At 44.8% G+C, this 21,274-nt stretch overlaps 1 protein-coding gene and 1 pseudogene across 2 annotated transcripts; both read left to right on the top strand.

Annotated features, from left to right (window-relative positions):
- Positions 1-599: 599 nt before the first annotated feature.
- LOC126529631 (uncharacterized) lies at positions 600-13,600 on the top strand. 2 transcript variants are annotated; one of them, XR_011890087.1, is made up of 3 exons: positions 600-992; positions 6,505-6,655; positions 11,934-13,599. XR_011890087.1 is itself a non-coding variant. In XM_055069909.2 (3 exons), the coding sequence occupies exons 1-3, from the start codon at positions 1,994-1,996 to the stop codon at positions 12,169-12,171; spliced, it is 459 nt and encodes a 152-aa protein (XP_054925884.1). In that variant the 5' UTR covers positions 603-1,993; the 3' UTR covers positions 12,172-13,600. The 2 variants fall into 2 exon arrangements, 1 of the variants encoding a protein (XP_054925884.1); XM_055069909.2 differs by having other exon boundaries at positions 603-2,063; positions 11,934-13,600.
- Positions 13,601-20,373: 6,773 nt separating this feature from the next.
- The window catches only part of LOC140213350 (uncharacterized), a 31,731-nt pseudogene continuing 30,830 nt past the window's right edge, over positions 20,374-21,274 (top strand).

Below are 21,274 nucleotides of genomic sequence, written 5' to 3' on the forward strand. Positions count from 1 at the left end.
AAGGACTATGTAAGTTGTTGAGCGACGTAGGCCCGCATGTCAGACGAATAGTTAAAATTCGAACCCAAGAAGCTCCTAATGTTTGCGAAAGAATGGTTGGCTAGGTAAATGATGCCAGATAATGCAATCGGCGACGCATGAAAGTACTAATTCTCGAGAGCGACGGTCGCGTCGTTGTTGGTATTATGCGACGTTTTCAAAGCACGCGTCATACAGGTTAGTGTCGAAGCCTTCGACGACTGCCTGGCAGTGGTTTAATCTTTGGTAGGTCCGCAACAAGAAGGGAAGGTCAAGAGACCGATATCGGCACACAATCTTCTCGCTACGTGACAAGAAAGTGACAGGCCTTTCCGGCGTCTTCGGTGGCTTCACCGCGATAATAAGGCCGGACACTCGAGGTTGCCGTTAGAACACGACGAACAGCAGTAGTCAACACCACAGTTATCATCAACACAGGCGACACAGGCAAACATTGACCGCTGAAACGCTGAAAGCAATGGCAATGACCACCACAACTGCACAAGCTGAGCGCTGCTGGAATCAGCCAGGGCGCGCAGCCGTATCTAACCTGCGTGTTTTGCGTAAATACTATACATCTAGGAAGCATTGGCCGGAAAGTAAACTTATAATTAAGCACGGCTAAACGTTGCTGCTGTACATACTCACGCAAGTAGTCTGGCAATCCACGTGACTATAACGTGACGGCGGAAAACGAAACATCTCGAAACCGTGAAGCCCGTGAGCGCGCGCTCTAATGGCGCGCTTGGAAATGTTCGGTTTATGCACGCGTTCACGTTTTCCGTGGTGCCGAATCGAAGAGCCGGCTTCCAGCGGAGGAATAAGCATGCGGTATTGCGTTCGGCAGATATGACAAGCATCCTTGTAAATCTCTTCGATGTTGTGGTGAAGAAATCGTCGCGCTGTGCCTATGCTTCGAGATATCCGCACATCAGCGAACGAAGATATGACAGCTCCAAGGGGTGCACTTGTTTGTGCGTAGTACAATCATGTCAGCGAACATGCGTTGTAGTTAGCACGCGCCGCTTATTAACTGCGTTTGCTTCAGCGACAGTTAAGCACGATGGTTATTGCTATGGAATGTTGTGTGATCTTCATGCTTATAACTAGCTGTTCTTCTCGAAACGTTCATCTGCTGATGGTGTTAGAAAGATTGTGCATTTTTGGCATTTTCATTAAGGAGTGAATAACTTGCAATAGCTATTATTACGAGGTGAAAGGATTTGCGTGTGTGTGTGCGTGTGTGCGTGTATACACATTGTGTAATTGCATCGCGTAAATAATTCTTTATCATTAAGTTTGCTTTACGATCGAGAGTGATCGCCTGCTGGTTGCATTCGTCCGGAGTGTCCCAGTGACATTTTATTCACGTTTTTATTTATATTCACATTATTATACATCATTCAACCTTGTCCCAAGCCCCCAGCCCCACCCCATTTTTTAAAATCAGGGTGTGTTATTGCAACATTTTCTGCCCAAGAAACAGCCACATAGGGTTTGTGCACACCGAATGACAACTCAAACTTGATATCAATTTGAAATTTTAGCATCAGCAGCAGTGTCAACACCGATTAGTGTGCTGTTGCATACAGCCTACTTTCTTCATTTCTTTAACTGGCAATTCCACAGACATACTTACTTTATGTGTATATAAATGTTCAGTTACAAACTTGACTGAACTCCATTCTTACACCTGCGCCCAGGTAAGGTAAAGAACCAATGGGCTAAGCACTATATTTATCCGATAATTATTACACGTTTAAGCAATAAATGGTCAAGCATTGGAAGAAATTAAAACAAGCTCATTTATAGCACTACAGACATGCAAGATTAAAATGCGCTCAATTCAAAAAGTGAAGATGGCATGCTCCCAGCCATCAACCAGTGTTGTAGGTGAAACTTCAATTGTTTTTTTTTTGAGGAGCACTACCTTTAAGTTGGCGTATTTGCATGATTGTGTTCCAACTTTCAGTAGATGACCGCTGGAGGCCTTCCAAGTTTGCAGTTGTTGCAGAGAGCCAATAAATATTCTTGGTACCACGCAGGTATCCATCGCTAGCATGTCCAATCGTGCATTCTTTCTATGTACTTATGTGGTTTGTTGCGACTGCAAGCGCCTCTCACCATGTCACCTGAACATTCACCCTGCTCCTCTAACTAATTTCTTTTTCTGTGTTCCAGGTTTGCACTTGTGTCCCACATCACCAAGATTCCCTTCTTTAGTGACTGTAGTTGTATTTGGTGTCATGTTGCAAAAATTATTCATTGTGAATTCCTCGTTCTCAAGTGGTTTTATCATGCAAACATTTAACATTTATCCACGTACTGTATAGCTGTGGCAACATGGGTGAAACCTTCTGCTGTGTACATGGTCCCTTTCCTTGTTTCTGATTGTTGCCCCCTTGAAGTAGACACTGTGTATTTTTATTCTGACAGCTCCGAAAGAATATTCTCTGCTTACAGCTTCTTTGGTTTCGCTCAAATTTCCCAGAATGATCGGATTTATTGGTCTGCTTTATTCAAAAGAACATTTGGCATATCCGCTTACCTGTTTCCTTTAAGAGATATACACACACGAAAATAGCACCACGGAAGGTATTCTGTAAGAGTCCACCTAGTGGACATGTTCATTTCGTCAGCTGTTGAAGTTCTGATTGGCTGGGCTGGGCTTTGTGTCTGCAGCAACCAGATGCCACAGTCAGTCAGCACTTCAGCAGCAGACGAAGTGGACATGCCCACTAGGTGGACTTGGAAAATACCTCCCCATGTCTCACCATTGGAGAAGTGAGCAGCCACAGTGATGTGCAGTGGAGGCAAACTATTACAGGATTTGTGAGTTAATGCCAAGTTGCATTCCTGTGCCCTCTGATGAAGCAAGCACCAGGTGTCGAAACAACGGCACTGTGCACGTGCAATGCCGTGTTGTTGTAGAAGTTGCAGTGTTCCAATGCAACTTGCAGTTGCAGTTTAGTTGCAGCACAACTCCTGCTGTAGGAGTTGCAATGAGTGCGAAAGATCACACTGGGAGAGTAGCATCTCTTTTCGCTGTTGTGATGTGAGGGACAGTGTACCCCACACTATGCTGGCCGAAACAAACACCGCTCTCTTAGTGTAATGTTTTGCACTTAAAGCAATTCTGATTGCAGGCTCACGAGAAGTGGGCGCAATGGCAGGCACAGGAGCATAACAGGACACTCGTGCAGGATGCCATGTCATGGCACCAGGTGCTTGCTTTGTCGGTAATGCTGTTTGGCACATGCCCGCAGGTCCTGCAGTATTTTGTCCCTGCTTGTGCGCTGTCAGGAATAAAAAATTTGGTTAAACTAGGCAGGCAAGTACACCACTGGTTATGGACTGATGCGTGCTAAAAGATGCAGTTATGTGAACTTTGAGTAATAGGAAAGCAGCGGTAAGCACATTACCTATTTTTTAAAGCTGTTAGAACATAATGTGCGGCGAACTCTTGACCTTGTTGCATTCACAAATACAACTAACCTACGATCATGATGTGCAGAACAGGCTCATAAAGGTACACGGAGGAGGGATGCTAGGTTCAACTGGAATGGTAAATTCCATTAGCAGGATACCACTGTGGGCAGTTTTTCTACTAGCTAATACCAGGTAAGGCAGCAAAGAGGCAGAAACCAAGGACCAGGGGTGATGACACCTTGGGTGCAATCTCACCAGCCCCCTGTACCTTAATGGATTTTTGTTTTTGTAGTGCCTTGTTTAACTAAATTCTTCATTCATAAATGAGGGCTATGTCAATTTCTAAGGCTACCAATGACTCAACCCAGAAAATTTTTTAAAAGCTTTCTTTTAAGCAAAAATGGTCCAAATATATAAATGTTTTAAAACTTGTAATGTCCCGCTCATTGATGTACCACTGCTGAAGCAGAGGTTATGAGGAAGGCACCATGCTATGACAGTAGCCATAGATGGTAGTAGCAAGCAATCGGAAAGGACATTACACAGATGCATTGTCTTGCTGACTAAATGTGTAACTTGATGTTAAGTACTGGTGACCACCTGAGTTCCAGTTTGTATTGCGATTGATATTGTTCAGGCGGTCCTACAAGCACGTTACCACATCATGCGAGCTAGCCAATTGTACATTATCTCACAGGTGAATTCGCACAATCATGCACAATCTATGCATTGCCACATGCTGTGCTTTTACATGTTTGGCCAGCCTCACCCTCTCGCAGTATAAACCCTTTGGTGCACTAAGGCCGAGTGCATGTTTATGGGACACTTATGGAGCCTTTGCAAAATGTTGAAGTTGGCATCTTTGTACAGTCGAGATCACTTTTGCAACTGCATTGGTGAAAAAACTGAGGCAAAAATTTGATGCAGCATTGGAAACTTTATGTATGTGGCTGTTGGGTGCATGCATCTGCCAAATGGCAGCTTCCCACTGCTGCATTTAATCTCTAGTGCCATACAGGTGCACAGGAAGTGACCCAAGCTTTCACTGGTAGCTGTCCCTTCCTCCTCGTCCACTCTCTTTGGTATTTGTCTATTTGACTAAACGTAACGTGGGTGTGTTAGCTAGTGCTACTTGTGGCCATTATAGCAAGGGCAGCACTCTCGGGCAATCACTTTCAGAGATACTTTCACCTCTGCCAGATTTCACGGAACTTAGCACCTGATGCTTTCGGCATCCACGAGCCACAGCGTTCTACCACTTTACCAACCATCCTGACAGAGCGTGTCAGAAGTGATGTCACTCGTAGACATCGACATGTCTGGTGCTGGTCTGGAGAAACCTTACAAAACTTAAAGTATCTCTGAAAGTGACTGCTGGAGCCCCGGACCAGGAGCTCGCTGCCCGTGATTGAATCGCAGATCTGCCTCAGTGGCTGTGAGTGGTGCTGGCTAATTTGCCCTAGGGTAGGCTCGTGTGCGTGCACAAAATACCTGTGAGAATGGATGGCGAGAGGGAGAAAATAACTGTCACTGTAGCTGAAATGGTAGAGCTTGGCGCACGACATGTGGAGATGGCTGGTTTGACTCTCACCTGCAGCCAGGTGTCATTTCTTCCATTTTCATTTCCTGTTTCCTTATTATTTCTACTAAAGGTGCATAAATACCACATTTTTTTAATATCAATCAAATATGAGTTGTATGTATCGAATTTGAATTCAGTATTGAATAGACAAATGCAGACATATGTACATGTTTACAGTAGGAATATCTCTTTCTCCATAATTAAGACGCCTGCACTCATTAGTCCAAAAAAGATAGCTATCGGGGGCAAGGAATCGGTTTTAAACAGATCACTAATTGCCATTAAAGAACTGCACAAATAACCTGTCAGCATCATTGGAGCCTGGTTGCAAACATGCTTCAAAGAATGAACGGCTGGCTGTTTGAAATGGAGCTATAAGAAACACTAAAGAAATGGTGGCTGAAAACAACTTGTGAGAGAAAAAAAAAGCTCCACAAAGAACTAGTGTGCAGTAAACACACATAAGGGGACCCGTTACAAGGAAAATGTCGCTAGTCCTAGTGTAAAAGGTTAAAATGCTACGTGACCAGACTGCCAAAAACGCTAAATTAGGTAGTACCAGCAAAACTCGCACATTGCATGTAGGCTTATGCTGCAAAACCAAATGCAAAACTTGCGGTATTCATTTTGTTTCTGCATTCCTTCAGAGACATTTGTCGTGTTGTTTCATTTCTGATAATTGCAGATACCTTGTTTAGCAAATCGATATATAGTGTCTAGGCTTTAACAGTCAGTTGTTGCCAAGTGTTTGGGTACTTATGAATATTCAAAAATGCCGAATATTACCTTTTCCAATATCAATAGTGAGTAACACGCAATCTGTATTCAAAATTTCAAATTTTTCCACCCTTCATTTCTACTTTTCAACTAAAATTCACATTTACCTTGCACAGTCCTTGACTTGGTCTGTTGGCATTTTATGGCTGGCTCATGAAAGTGCCTGTAGCAAACTAGCAAGACAGAATTCTTTTTTGATAAAAAATGGGAAGTGCTGGTTGCCTTAGCATATGTCATCATTAGCATCACTGCTTCTTTTTATGCAATGAGTGAAACTAATTTCGTCCATCATTTTTAAATATCAAAGCAGCCTTTCTTGTAATTTTAGCATAATGGTGTGCAAAAATTCAGAACCAAGTGGCTTCAAAGTTGGTTAGAGATAGAGGAATCGCCAAGTTCTGGCTGTAAATGCTTTACCAAGACAGTCTTGGTTTGTTTATGTCGTGTAATAAAATGATATTTGAAATGTAGTGCACTTTTTAATGGTGCTTTTATTGCAACAGGGAGAACCATGACTGTGTTTGCAGAGCTTATGTTTAACTTAAAGTTAGTTTGACCTCAAGCTGTTGTAGTTGTTTTATTCATTTATTATTATTATTTTCTTGCTACTGCCATTGCCCAGTGCGTGTGTGCATATGATTTCACCGTGATCCTTCAGCAATTCCCATACATGAGTGGCTTTCTTTCTCTCTCTGTAGTAACCGGTGCCTCGTTCGAGAAGGACATACCGAAACTCTTACATCGTTTGGGCACGCAAGGAAGCGGTACAGGCGTCAAGCTGAACACCTGTGCTTACAGGGAGAACGCCAAGGAGCGCGGTGATTTCTACAACTTCTCACTTCACAAAAGGTAGGCTTGGCTCGACATTTTATGGACACATTGGTGTCGCAATGCATTGCATGGGAACTTTCACTACCATTTTAAGCTCTCCAATTCAGCACCACCGCAGTGATGCAGACAGTGACGTGATCCCTGTCTTTGACCCACCAACTATCTTTAACAGCAACACAATGAAGAAATGACAGACTAATACCGGACTCGAACCAGTGAATTTGTGTTCACCCTATTGCAGAGCTAGATCTGTGATTATTGATATTCTTTCACCAACACTCCTGGTGCTGGACAGGTTTTTACATCTGTGCTTTCACTAGGTGATGCGCCATATTACCGGGGAAATTGCTATTCAGGAACTTTGGTAGTGTGCATTGAAGGTCGTTGCTCATCTTGCGACGGCAAAATGAAATGGGATTTTGCACAGGTAACATTAAAAAGCCAGCAGCCAACTAATCTGCTTAACAGCATAACTTACTCTAGTACCTAGACCTGCCTCTTTTTTTTTTTTTTTTTAAGTGGGAGTAATGGCCCAGAAATAATGTGTAGCTTCTCGGCACTTCCACTGCAGAGGAGATGAGGGACCCCAGGGCAAACTTTCAAATAAAAAAAAAAGAGTTAGAAATTGGCACATTGTTTGCAAAGCACGATTTTCAGCAGACTAATTTGCATAGGCTGCTGTGGTTCACTGATTTATGGAGTTTAATGTTCAAAGCTACCTAGGTGCCTTGAGGGTCACTGTTGTGAACTGTGGAATAATTTGACTACCATGTTTGTTCGATTATAAGGTGGTCACGATTATAACCTGAGGGCGCCAGTATGGGAACCCGAAAAAAGTTACTTCAGTATGCTCAGTAATATAAGGCGACATAGAGTAGCCGATAGATTATTCAGACTTGGCGGGGATAGCTCCAATAAATGGAAGCCCTCGGGATAATCTGAATAATTGGTACGAGTTATATATGTGAATTTCGGCTTGAATTTCACCCTACGGTTTGGTATTATGGCAGCGCAGCACCACTTTTACTGTTCCTGTGATCACCGCAGCAACTGTTTTCTTTGGGGTCCTCGTCACTTTTTTCTTCGGTGCTTTCATTCAAAGACATTCGCTGGCTGTCTGAACGGGGACAAGGTATGTCTGCAGAAGGAGTTGCAGTTGACAAGCATGACTTGGAAGTATAAGTAAGCGATCACCTTAATTGGGGAGTCTGCCATTCGTACTGGATTTGCCAGGGCCTGTCATACTACTGGGCTAAGTTTCGACGGAGATGATAGACAAAAACATGTGCACCATTCCATTGGGCATGTGGTAAAAGAACCCGAGAAGGTCAAAATTAATTTGCAGTCCACTGTGTCGTGCCCCATAATCAGAGGTGGCTTAAGCAGTTAAGACCACATCATTAAATCTTTTAGGCCACCTTGGAGCACGAGTGCTGATACCTGAGCTTTTTGCTGTTGTATAGCTTGCTGTGGAACATGCACAGACATGCCCAGTGGCCTTCACACGACCAGAAGCAAACTCTTCAAGTATTGGTAAATCATAGAATGAATAGAACCAACGGTGCAGTGTTTTCAATTCTCTCGACATACTACAATATATTTGCTATGTGCTTTGTCAGCTAATTAGTTGTAGGCTTGTTACACAAGTTCCTGAATATTTGTAGTGTGACATAAATTCTTTTTCAAAAAGCTGTAGAGATCATGCACCGAGACATTAGGGGCTGTTGTCTCTATGGGGGTTACCTCTTATGCAGTACTCCTTTTACCTGACTCTGCACATGGCTTCCTTGTTCACATGGGCTGTGATCATGGCAACCCTGATTTCCAGTGTTAATCTTGCATCACCCCCTCCCTCTCGCATCATTGGCTCAGTGTGGCTCACTGGATTTGCATTCTCCTATTGGGCTGGAGGAAGTTGCGCGTTTGGTTTCCAGCTGTGGCTGCTGCATTTCGGGGGGGTGCGGGGGGAAGGGGTGTGTATTTAGTGCACATTAAAGAACCTGAGGTAGTGGTTAAAGAACCCTGAGCTCTGCAGTGCGGTGGCTCTCGTAGCGTATGGGTTTATTTGTTCGCATACTTGCATATCACCCAAGCATGCATTACATTAGGGAGAGGCGGGGAGGGGGGAGTGCTCACCATACATTGCGCAATACACATCAATGTGCACCATACAAAAGAACGAAGAAAAAATAAGCATAATGAACGTGCAGAAAGTTGAGCAACTGAGATTTACCAGAGCGATGAGCAAAAAAAAAAAAGAGTATATAGCACATGAACCACAGAGCAGCAATGATGTCTTAGTAGACTTAGAAAATCTTGATGTGGAAGTCAAAACCCTATCAGAGTTTTATAAAATGAGAATGTAGCGTTACAGCGCATGTGTTACCACAGCAGGGAAAAAAATAAGAGAGCATACCGGAATTAACAGAATTTAAAAATTTGTCGCAGGCGATCCGACAATGGGCTACTATATTCGGCCTGCAGGACATTATTCGTCTCTCTGGGACACTGTTCACCCACCAGTCAGCCCCTTTCCCTGGTGGTGGCAGGGCAGGGGTAAAGACAGTCAAACAGGGTAAACACAGTCGCTGCAGTGAATCCAAATTATATATAGGGCAGCATGCTACTACTATGCGGACATATTGTGAAGCACACACTTGCATTCCAAACATAAAATTTTCCACAGAGGCTGCTATACGTCTAAACTACCTGAACAGGGCTTTTTACACAGTCCATAATTTCATTGCAGTTGGCCTTTATAACTGGACTTTCTTTCCTTCTCTTAATCTTTTCCTCTCCTTTCGCCTTCCAATAATGCAGGGAAGCCAACTGCACTCAGCCTTGGTTAACCTCTCTTCCTTTCATTTATCCGTCGCACTATCTTTTTTACCGATTTTCCTTAGTACGTGTTACTGATTTATCATTGTGGAATGAAGTTCCTGCAGCTCATGTAATGATGGGCACTCCAAAGGCAAAAGACAATGAATTCTTGCAGTGGCTTCCACGGCTGCCTTGCATACCATGCTCTGTTTTTCAAGTCGGGCTTTCATGATTCACGCCAGTGCCAAGAATGCAGGCCATCACTAGTCAGATGTGTTGCAAGGTGGAGTTGGTGTCGCGGTGTCATCCATGAATTCTTGCAGTTGCTTCCACGGCTGCCTTGCATACCATGCTCTGTTTTTCAAGTCGGGTTTTCATGATTCACGCCAGTGCCAAAAATGCAGGCCATCACTAGTCAGATGTGTTGCAAGGTGGAGTTGGTGTCGCGGTGTCATCCATACAGCAAACTTCCTGGCACTGTCCATGAAGACATTCATGGTGAACTGGGTCTTGGGAATGGCTAGGCCTGGCACACACCAGCATCAGCCTTTGGTGGCCTGTCGATGGCCCTCCAGGCTCTTAAGTGCAATCACGAATCCACAAAGACTGCCCGGTCTCGCTTCTAGAGGCCTTATGTCGTGGGTTTCTTGTCGCCAATTTGCATAGGAGAGGATGATCTGCGTTCTCCATGAACCCTTTGTTACTTCTCCTTTTATTTGAACATGCTCGTCGTAACCATTCAGATGGGGCCACTTTGTTTTATTGCAAACACTTGCAGTTGAAAGGGTGTTCTACGTCCACCGGCTATCAGTGGTGGCACTGGCTAACACTCCCAGGCCTAGGTCCAGGACACATACACAGACACACAAGAAAATGGATGAAAAGACAGCAAAGGACAATTGGTAGTGCAACGTACGGGTAATATGAAAGATGTTGGTTCAGTTCCCACTTTCAAAGAGTTGTTTTTTGTCCACTTTTATTTCTCTTTACTTTATCATATGTACATCTGAATTAAAAATATATGTAATTTCTCCCATGCTTTCCTTGGCCTCGCTGTCTGTTCATCATCATCATCATCATCATCATCAGCCTGTTTACGCCCACTGCAGGGCAAAGGCCTCTCCCATACTTCTCCAACCCTGGTCATGTACTAATTGCGGCCATGCTGTCCCTGCAAACTTCTTAATCTCATCCGCCCACCTAACTTTCTGCCACCCCCTGCTACGCTTCCCTTCCCTTGGGATCCAGTCCGTAACCCTTAATGACCATCGGTTATCATCCCTCCTCATTACATGTCCTGCCCATGCCCATTTCTTTTTCTTGATTTCAACTAAGATGTCATTAACTCGCGTTTGTTCCCTCACCCAATCTGCTCTTTTCTTATCCCTTAACGTTACACCTATCATTCTTCTTTCCATAGCTCGTTGCGTCGTCCTCAATTTGAGTAGAACCCTTTTCGTAAGCCTCCAGGTTTCTGCCCCGTAGGTGAGTACTGGTAAGACACAGCTATTATACACTTTTCTCTTGAGGGATAATGGCAACCTGCTGTTCATGATCTGAGAATGCCTGCCAAACGCACCCCAGCCCATTCTTATTGGTCTGATTATTTCACTCTCATGATCTGGATCAGCAGTCACTACCTGTCCTAAGTAGATGTATTCCCTTACCACTTCCAGTGCCTCGCTGCCTATCATAAACTGCTGTTCCCTTCCGAGACTGTTAAACATTACTTTAGTTTTTTGCAGATTAATTTTTAGTCTCACCCTTCTGCTCTGCCTCTCCAGGTCAGTGAGCATGCATTGACCACATTAGCCTCATATAAATGTGACTAACAATGATCAGACCCTCAGGCTTCTTTTCCTCTCGATCAAGCATATGTACAGTAAGATGTGCATATAGAGTTAAACCAGAGACCTGTGGCACTTGGGACACGACCGCATGTAGCTCGTAATAAACACATATGTTGATCAGCACAATGTGTACACAATTATGTTGTGCTTAAATTGCAATGTGTTTGATTTTATTGACGCTGACGGAAGCAAACAAACAAACCAGGCGAGCCTGTGATCGCTGAGAGACGGTATGGGCCTAGCTTGCTGACCCCCGGATCCAAGACAGGTAGTCCCCCCTGCAAACTTTCAAGGAGTATCTTTCACTATAGGGGGTAGCGCTTGCTTGGAATTTTACAGTAGTATAGCACTGCGGCCTGCCATAATACTTTCTTGCCTGCTAAATTTAACAGGCTTTTTCAGTGGTCAAAACTGGATGTCTTCTAGAGCCTCCATTTGAAAATGGCAAGAGGTTTATAGAAGTCACTAGGCGGCAACCCATACTTTTGTGCACCTAGCAAGGTACTGTGGAGTTGGCTTAGGAAATGTTCTTTAAAGTACATCTGCACTTCACTGAAATAGTGCTAAGAGAGTTTTGCACCCTGTTATGTAATAATGCTAACATTGTCATTGTTGTCTTCATCTAGCAACAGCCCGTACACAGCCACCAGCCAGTCGCGCAAGAGGGGAAATTTCAAGTGTCGCTACTGCGGTAGATTCTTTGTCTACCTGACACCTTTCATCGCCCATGAAGAGGCACACACCAATGAGAAGCGCTTCCGCTGCTACTTTTGCCCCGAGGCCTTTGTCACCCGCCAGCTGTTGACCATCCACCTCCGTATCCACAAGGACGAGATACTTGGCGACAACGACAACGCGCCATAAGAGTGAATGTAGGCATGGTGGTGGGGGGGGGGGGGGATTCCGGCTTCACATCTCTGAATTCATGGTGGCAACCACTGCGGGCAATGAAGTTGCAGCCATTGGCCCACATAAGCAAGCCCTTCATCATGCTGCGTTTTCCAGTGATCCAAGACTGTCCAGAGTGCGTTGTGCAATGTTGTGTATGGATGGCGACCTGCTGCTTTGGCATAAGTGGATGCATGCCCTGTTCATCTAGGTTCAACTGCGCAGTTCTGCTGCTTAATCTTAACTGCATGTGTCACTTCATGGATGTGCACAGCAGATCTTTTGGAGTGCACAAATACTTGTCGACACATACTACTTTGCATCTGTGCGCAGTGCCCTCTATCACCTGAGCAGCAGAAAGTGCATTATGCACGTTGGCAGTGATTTGGATGCCAGCTTTTTCCACAGAAACTCCTTAGCTTTACATCTTTCCTAAAGCATGAAGAAGAGCATACGAGTGAGCTGTGCTTTCCCCGGTGCTTTTTGAAGCTGTTGCTCAGCGGGCACATGTACAACCACCATGGGTGGCGTCTGATGTTCAACAGCACTACTTATGTGGCAGCCTGTCTTATCTTGGGGAAAGCTTAATGGAAATTATTTATAGTGCAATCCACTTATACCCTCAAGTGTGCCCTTAGGTGCTAGGCTTTCTGCAAACCGTGTAGATTCATTCATGTGTTAGTGTCCTGTTTCGCTTATCAGTGTGCTTATCAGTTTCGCTTGTCAATATAGGCCTTGGAACTTCCTCTGTTAGTGCTGTGCCAGTGATAACTTTGCCATGATTAGGCGTGCACTCTGCGAAGTGCTTGCCCGGCTGCTGCACTGTATGTGCACCACCAAACAGAATCTGGCCTAGGTTGGGATCCAGATGTGTCTTTCAGTACCGTGCAGTGACTGCCTGTCTAATTGTTTGCCAACTAGATGGGACCTAATAGTCATTTCTAAACTGACGACTATGGCATAGCTGGTGGTTTGATGTTTTGTACTAATAGTGTAATTTTTATTAGTGTGACTAGTAAGCTGTTGGGCTAGTTGGTGTGATTAATGAATGAATGAAGTAATGTGATGCTTTAACACTAATGTCATCACATGGTCTCAGAACCATTGTTGCCGCTAGGTGTAGATGAGCAGCCATACGATTGAGGCTCTCTGGCAACCACGTGATACTGGTCTGTGGAGCATCTCATCATGCCTTGTTACCTTGTTCACCGTACGGAGTTTTATATAAGCAATGTGTGAGCTAAGTGCCTTTTCAGAAATTATGCTACTTACTTTTTTTTTAGAAGGAAGGGGGTTAACCAAGGGGCCCGATTTTTATTAATCATATCATGAGAAGCCAACAAGCAATGACACCAAAGAAAACATAGGGGAAATTACTTGTACTTACTAACTGAATTAAAGAAATGATAAATTAATGGCAATTAAAGTGGATGAACAAACAACTTGTCGCAGGTGGGGAACGATCCCACATCTTTGCATTACACGTGCAATGCTCGCACACGTAATGCGAAGACGTGGGATCGTTCCCCAGCTGCGGCAAGTTGTTTGTTCATCCATTTTAATTCCCATTAATTTATAATTTCTTTAATTCAGTTAGCAAGTACAAGTAATTTCCCCTATGGTTTTTTGTTGGCTTCTCATGATATCACTTCTTTTGGTTTTACTTAAAAAGCTGTCTTCCATGAAACTTTAAGACAGCACTTGCTTTGAAATGTGTTTGTGGCATTGCATAGGCTGTGTTCTACTTGCAGCAGCAGTATAAATCAAAACTTGGTGCCAGCGTATTCAGTTATGTACGGATTAAATCTTTGTGTGCCCTAGTTTTCCGAAGTTACATACATGACACTTGGGAGTTGTCTGTGAGCAGTAGGGCACCAGCACAGTTGTGTTGCCTGCAAGATGTCTGGCTTGGAGTGAAGCAAAAACAAAGTGACAATTTAAATGCATGGAGCCCAGCAGATGAAGAGATGGCAGCTCTTTTCCACCCATATTTGAGCTGCAAAGAGTTGTGTGCACCTACACATGAAATTGGCAGGGCACAAAGTCAGTCTTACTAATACTACAGTGTTGCCAAAGACCAGATTGCTCTTTCACTCTGTTTACCCAAATTTCATGGATAGTTGGCAATCTTTAGTAGCATTGAAGTCCATCTACAGCTCAAGCTAGCTTTCATGATTAACCGCTTGATTAACTGCGGGCATGATTAACCGCTAATGTCTCACTCATCACACACATCTGTTACAAGTCTAATTCAGGCTGCTGGTATTCTGATCGTGGCATAAATGCCAGACTTGGCTTGGCCTAGAGGGATAAGAGCCTTAGATTTCTCAAGCGAAGTATTCTTTTTTTTTTTGGCAAGTGCGTCTAACAGAAGCACGAAGGGCCCTAGTATAAAGAACAGCCTCCTGACTTACTTTAGGCCTATAATTCAGGCTAAGTATTAGTGAAATGTGAAACCTGAAGTTGGTAACCTGTTAAATTTGGCGTTAACTGGCATTTGGAGACCTGAAGCTGTGCACTGGCAGTGATGAAATTAGTCTCGTGCCAAGCACTACAGACAGCTTAGCTGCATCATACTGATTATGGAGAAACCCCTGACAGGTAAGCGCATTTCTTTGAATTCCGCTTACCAGGTTCATTGCTTCATATTTGAGTGACAGTTTTCGGTGGTGCACCGTCATGTACATTTAACTGATTTGTAAAGTGATGATTTCACAAGGAATGAGTTGTGAATTTGTCACAGCTACAAATTTTGCTAACCATGCTATTTGCTTTAGAACTTGAGCACTATTTGCAGTGGAAAATTATCCATCAGGCAGGTTGAGAATGAACAAATTGTATGTGCTAAAATAGACCAAACATTGCCACAGTGAATTTACTTTGAATTATTGCTTACTCAGCTTTCTGTTCTTATGTGGTGTACTTCCTCACGCAACGAAGTCATTTTGCAAGCAAAAGTGCACGCATATATTTCATCTACTCGTCTTGGTCACAATGAGTGCTTGGCTACAAAATATGATTGAGGGATTGTGGATGTTGTACATTGTGGCTTCTCTACTGCTGTTTTCAGCTACTCTTGTGGACCATTTATTTGCTTTCTCAAGCGAAGTGCTTGCCTAAACTTTGCCTGTAGCCCACAGAGCAGAATGCAGCTTGTGGCATTTACGAAAGACTAGGTGTAGTGGTTAGGTGCTAAGCCTAGCATGCTAGGCCTAGCGCATGAGTTGTGATGTACGAGGCTAATTGCCTTATGCAAGTCATTGATGTTTCTGTTTGTGTGCATGGTTCAATGGCTGAACAGTAGCAGAGAGCAGCTTGTTTGTGCAGTTAATCGAGGGGATAGTACTTAGTTTTACATTCTTGCTTGTATCTCGTTTGGCACTTTGCTTTTGCATCAAATGTCCAGACTTACTTTCTGTGCGAAGTTATTGCTCTCCATAACAACTGATCAAACCATCAAGTGACACGGAGTCTGTTTCTTTCGTGATCGCCTGACAAAATTACTTAAGGAAGTTTGACAAGTTTGATGTAGTGTATTTGGATGTTTTGTGTGCAATGTTATCTGTCAGTGCATATTTGCACTGTCTCAAATGGAAGACATTAGTTGCAATTTCTTTCTTTTTTTAGATTCTTACACTCAAATACTATGGTAGTGTTCAGTTTTGTTTTTCTGTATATGTGTTAACTTCTATAACCGTAATGTGTATGTGTGCTTGCATGGGTATTTCATAAAATTTGCATTGTCAAGCTTTATGTTGCTTATGAAAACAAAATATGTAGACAGTGGTCAACACAGAGGCAACATACTGTGCCCCAGATTTAATAAAATGCTTGAATAGTCTTTCTGGTGAAGACTTGAATAAATACTGAAGTTGCTCCTGGTAAAGGCTGAGCAGCTCCATGTAAGGTACTGCGTGATAAGTGCTGGTCATGCCATGCACTCATTGAAACCATTCTTGTGGCTTGTTTTTTCATGTGATTTGCAATCCACAGGTAGCATGGCCTTGGGCATATTGTGTGGTAGTTGCTGGAGACTGTAGTGTACCACCACAGTTACGGCAGTTTCCTATTACCTATGTGTTAAAGAAGCAAACAAGAGAGCATGACTTCGTGTCAGTATACGTTGGCTGGTTCAGCAAATACTTTTCAGTTATTTGAAATAGGGACTTCCAAATAGAATACTCATTGCTGGGGCAGAGTCGTAGCAATGGTAGACATCGGGCATATTCCAATGAGATTTTAAATAAGTTGAACAGTAAATTAGTAAATTACTTACCTACAATACAAGAAGAGCTGCTCTTATTCTGACAGCTTCATGAGCCAGCTAAGACGCAAGAACAAAAGGTGGGTGGCGACGTACCCTTGAAATTTCTGCACTAGCTCACCAAAATGCAACCACCCAGGCCCACTTAATTTTCCTCGGTTAAGATTGACTGGATTGTAGTCTAAAGGTGCCAAAGCTGTAACTTGGCAAGTTTGAAAAACTTTTACTAAGCCACCGGGTCTCAAGTGGAAAAGAATACTTTCAAATATGTGACCTTGCATTGGCATACCAGTGCTGAGATTTCAGTGCAACCTTTTCAAAGTAGAGCATTCACCTTGATTTCCTCATGTAATAACCTGCTTAGCATGAAATTAGAAAGAATACCGTTCTACACAGATTTATCATTTCTCTTTAGTAAGGAAAGTTTTAAATGTTAGGAATTGATGCCAGTCACTGCTCAAGACATGTTCACGAATAGGTCTTGAGTACTGACACAGTGGGAATCCTAAAACAAACACAAGCCTTCAGATATTTCTCCCTAAGCTTGTGCTCCGACTCTGTTTCTGTGCATGGATGTATGCTACTTTGTCCAGTCTTCCTTGCACATAGCAGAACAAAATTTGTGGAACACCTATGCCTGACAGCACCTGACATTCAAAGAACACATATCCGAATATGAGTGCAACATCAGGATTCCTTCTAAATGTATGCTGCACTTTGCTCTGCTGTGCTCACACATACAATGTGCGTCATTTGGCTTCTGATGCTAAAGCGATTGGCTTGGCTTTGCCTACAGAATGCAGCATGTGGCACCAATGAGCTCTAGGCTTTGCGCCTAGAAACTTAGGTCTTGTGCATTGGCCCTAGCACATCTGTTATACACTTAACATAGAGTTAGTATGCTAGCTCTAGCCACCATAACTAGAGAAAAAGCTGAGCAAAAAGAAAGTGGCATCCGCAAAGGCACTAGCTGCCATGTTTGTGTAACTATTTCTGTAACCTAACAATTTCTAAAACCATTTCTGTAATGCCAAAGAACAATTATGACAAAAAATAAGTATTTACTTGTAACGCATGCATATAAACAATGTGTAAGGTTCATTCCGTATATTTTTGAGAAAGACCTAATGGGTATTTATTTAAAAAAAACAGTTTCGCCTGAAAGGCGAAGCATCGTTTGCGATAGCAAATTAGTAGGGAGCTATATATGAAGTGAGTATATTACTTTTACCATCCATATGAAGTTGTAAACATTCGCTTGCTAGCTGAACTACCAAGCACGGTGTCACGTGCACACAGGTAAACATAAACACATCACACTCGATCACCGCAGAAACTCACTCTCAAAATGCTGGAGTGAGGAAACGCGGCAGCAGCAGCGAGCGAATTGACCTTCGTGTTGTCTCGCCTCAATGCGAACTAAACGTCGAAAGCACAGCGCATCTGAAACTACCGGCACGCGGCGCGTGCACTTTGTCCACATCGCAGATCGCTTTGAAGACTGGGCCCACGTGGGCGTGCCGTAAGCAGCAGCCGCCAAAGTAGGACGACCCCCCCCCCCCCCCCTTCCATGCTCGTGCCTCACGCGCGACAGAAGATGGCTTCAATTCGGCTCTCCTCCCTCACACGCGCGAGATTTGAGCCACTATCGTCGGCTGACCCTCACAAGCTTTAACTCGCACATACGGCATGCGGCGATGATGTTAACGTGTTTGCACTTAATACGGAACATCACGACGACGACAGCAGAAATTCGCTTGGAGTGTTCACATAATTGCTATCGGAATAAAATTTGCAGTACATGAAAGTGTGCGCTTGTAGGTAGCCCTACTAGGTAGTCCCACCATACCGAGGAAGGTCTGGGGCTGCTTTTGATTGCACGTCTCGTTTGAATCGCATCTCATTGTCCGCGCTGGTCGGAGCCTGCACAGCAAGGTAACATGGTGGCGCCCTTGGGGTTAGTGATTTCAATGAATGGGCGCTATGGGGAGCTTTTCCTCAATAGCCCGCCAACAAATATTGGCTGATTTTGGGATCACAAGAACAATCTCGGTAATACTATTGCTAATTTCGCAGTAAATAAATGAAAAATATACGACTGCACACTCTGGTTGTATTATCTCAATGGTACTGAATTAGCGAGAAGCTAACTGGTGAAATTTAGTTGGTAGTCATAACTCTTGTTCTGGTATCTGTCATTGCTTGAATTTTAGCCAGCTATGATAATTTTAATACTAGTTGAAGGCAGTTTCCAGTACAGCACCTCATAGAAACGCAGAAAAAGCTCTATGCTATTTAATTCAACTTGTTAAATTGTGAATCACTGGACAACCTGCTACAGTCTTCAAAACTATAGTCACTAAAAGATGCACTTCTAACAGTGTTACATAAAAATTCCGAAGTGCTGCCTTCTGCAAAGGTACGCAGAAAATTATCCATTGCACACATTGCATAATTAACAAACTATGCTGTGCTCATAGTTACCTTGTGACCATTTCCAACTAAGTTTATAAAAGTAAAATTCAGCACAGACACTTTAACACTGCTTACATGTGCGAATGCGAAAGGATCATACCGTTTGCAGACATCGGAACGTCATGAACGCGCTCATTTTATACAATAATGACGTAGCACCACCTCCTCCACATTGGCTGCGCCGTCACTTGCCCAATGACGCACACACCAGGTGCACTAATCAGCCAGAACCGCAGAGCCGCCATGTCGTCGAGGAAGCGTGCACGTCTCGCACCCTGGAGGCCCTGGTTCAGTTTCCACCCAGGCCAAAATGTACCAAATTTTCTCTATTCGAAGCCATTAATTCACTTTGTTTACACTCTACGACAGCTTCCTTGAGTAATTTGACGTCGATCCGAGTATTTTTTATGTGTTTTTACTCTTTGCTCCGTGGGCCATTTTTTGGTGCTATCATTGGGTCAGGTCGATGCCGACGGATTTTCGAGTAATGGGGCATATAACACTTTTGCGCGAAACAGTGATAATGCTAGGTTGCTAATGTTTCCACTGCAGCAAAAAAAAAAAAAAAAAAAAAAAAAGATGGTCAACCGAGCGTTCACAATAAAGAAGACAAGGTCAATGTACACGGTTCAACTGAACAAATATATATTATGGTCTTACATGGTCTCTCTGTTCTGTCTCTTTTTTAGTGCTCATTATTCACTCATTTTTCATCTTATTCGTGTCACACTTGTGTCCAGTTAAACGACATGAAGCTTGTATTCTTTAGCTTTGACACTTGAAATGATTGACCTCTTTAAGGGGGGACGCGGCTTTCGCATCGCGAAAAATGACCGAAAAGCCGATTTTTCAAAAATAACATTTTCAGTTTTTATAACCCTTTCTCTACCTGATTCCAAAGTATCTTCCCTGAAAACCGCTTAGAAGTGCTTTAAAAAATTGTTGTATCAGCCACGGCGACGAGAAGCTTTGCGGAAATCGCAAAAAGACGGTGTTTTTCAAGCCACGATATCTCCTTGACGGCGCAACCGAGCGCCGTCATCTTGGTCGCAACACAAAGAGCATTTCTTCAGCTTCAAATCTGCCGCCCATCCCGGCCTCTTCCGAGCGAAAACAAATACAGAAAAAGCAAAAGTTTCGAGGTCTCGCGAAGGTTCCCGATTGGCGGCGCGTGCCACGTGACAACGGCGCGCGCCCCCGTTGGTTTCCGGAGCGGTTGCCCCTAGCAACCGCGGGCGAAGTGCTGCGCGTCGTCTGCTCTTCCAGCAGCTACGTTCTCCATCGCCCATATCACCAGCCTCCCCATAGTTACGGTAGCGGCTCTGAAGCTCCGTGGCGTAGTTTCGCGTTGGATCTCGGCTGTGATCACGGATCGGCGACGGCGCAAGAAGAAATACAAAACTTCGCATCAATTTGGCAGCCGTAAGCGCAAGTCTTCTATGCCAAAAAGTAAAGCGTCGTCAACAGCTTCCAGTGCTGATTCTGCTGATGTTCAGTGCGGCGCGGACATCGTGGACACACAGCAGCAGTTCCCTCTATGTATGGATGCCTCGGACACGCAACCAAGCACCTCGCGCGCCGACGTCTTGGACCCGCGACGACGTATCTTGCGCGTCGACGTCTCGGATCCGCGACCAAGCACCTCGGGCGCCGACGTCTCGGACCCGCGACCAAGCACCTCGGGCGCCGACGTATCGGACCCGCGACCAAGCACCTCGGGCGCCGACGTCTCGGATCCGCGTCCAAGCACCTCGGGCGCCGACGTCTCGGACCCGCGACCAAGCACCTCGGGCGCCGACGTCTCGGATCCGCGACCAAGCACCTCGGGCGCCGACGTATCGGACCCGCGACCAAGCACCTCGGGCGCCGACGTCTCGGACCCACGACCAAGCACCTCGGGCGCCGACGTCTCAGATCTGCGTCCAAGCACCTCGGGCGCCGACGTATCGGACCCCCAACCAAGCACATCGCGCGCCGACGTCTTGGACCCGCGACGACGTATCTTTCGCATCGACGTCTCGGACCCGCGACCTAGCTCCTCGGGCGCCGACGTATCGGACCCGCGACCAAGCACCTCGAGCGCCGACGTATCGGACCCGCGACCAAGCACCTCGGCCGCCGACGTATCGGACCCGCGACCAAGCACCTCGGGCGCCGACATCTCGGACCCGCGACCAAGCACCTCGGGCGCCGACGTCTCGCACCCGCGACCAAGCACCTTGGGCGCCGACGTCTCGGACCCGCGACCAAGCACCTCGGGCGCCGACGTCTCGGACCCGCGACCAAGCACTTCAGGCGCCGACGTATCGGACCCGCGACCAAGCACCTCGGGCGCCGACG

Source organism: Dermacentor andersoni, chromosome 9 (genome assembly GCF_023375885.2).
Source record: "Dermacentor andersoni chromosome 9, qqDerAnde1_hic_scaffold, whole genome shotgun sequence".
NCBI classification, from domain to species: Eukaryota; Metazoa; Arthropoda; class Arachnida; order Ixodida; family Ixodidae; genus Dermacentor; species Dermacentor andersoni.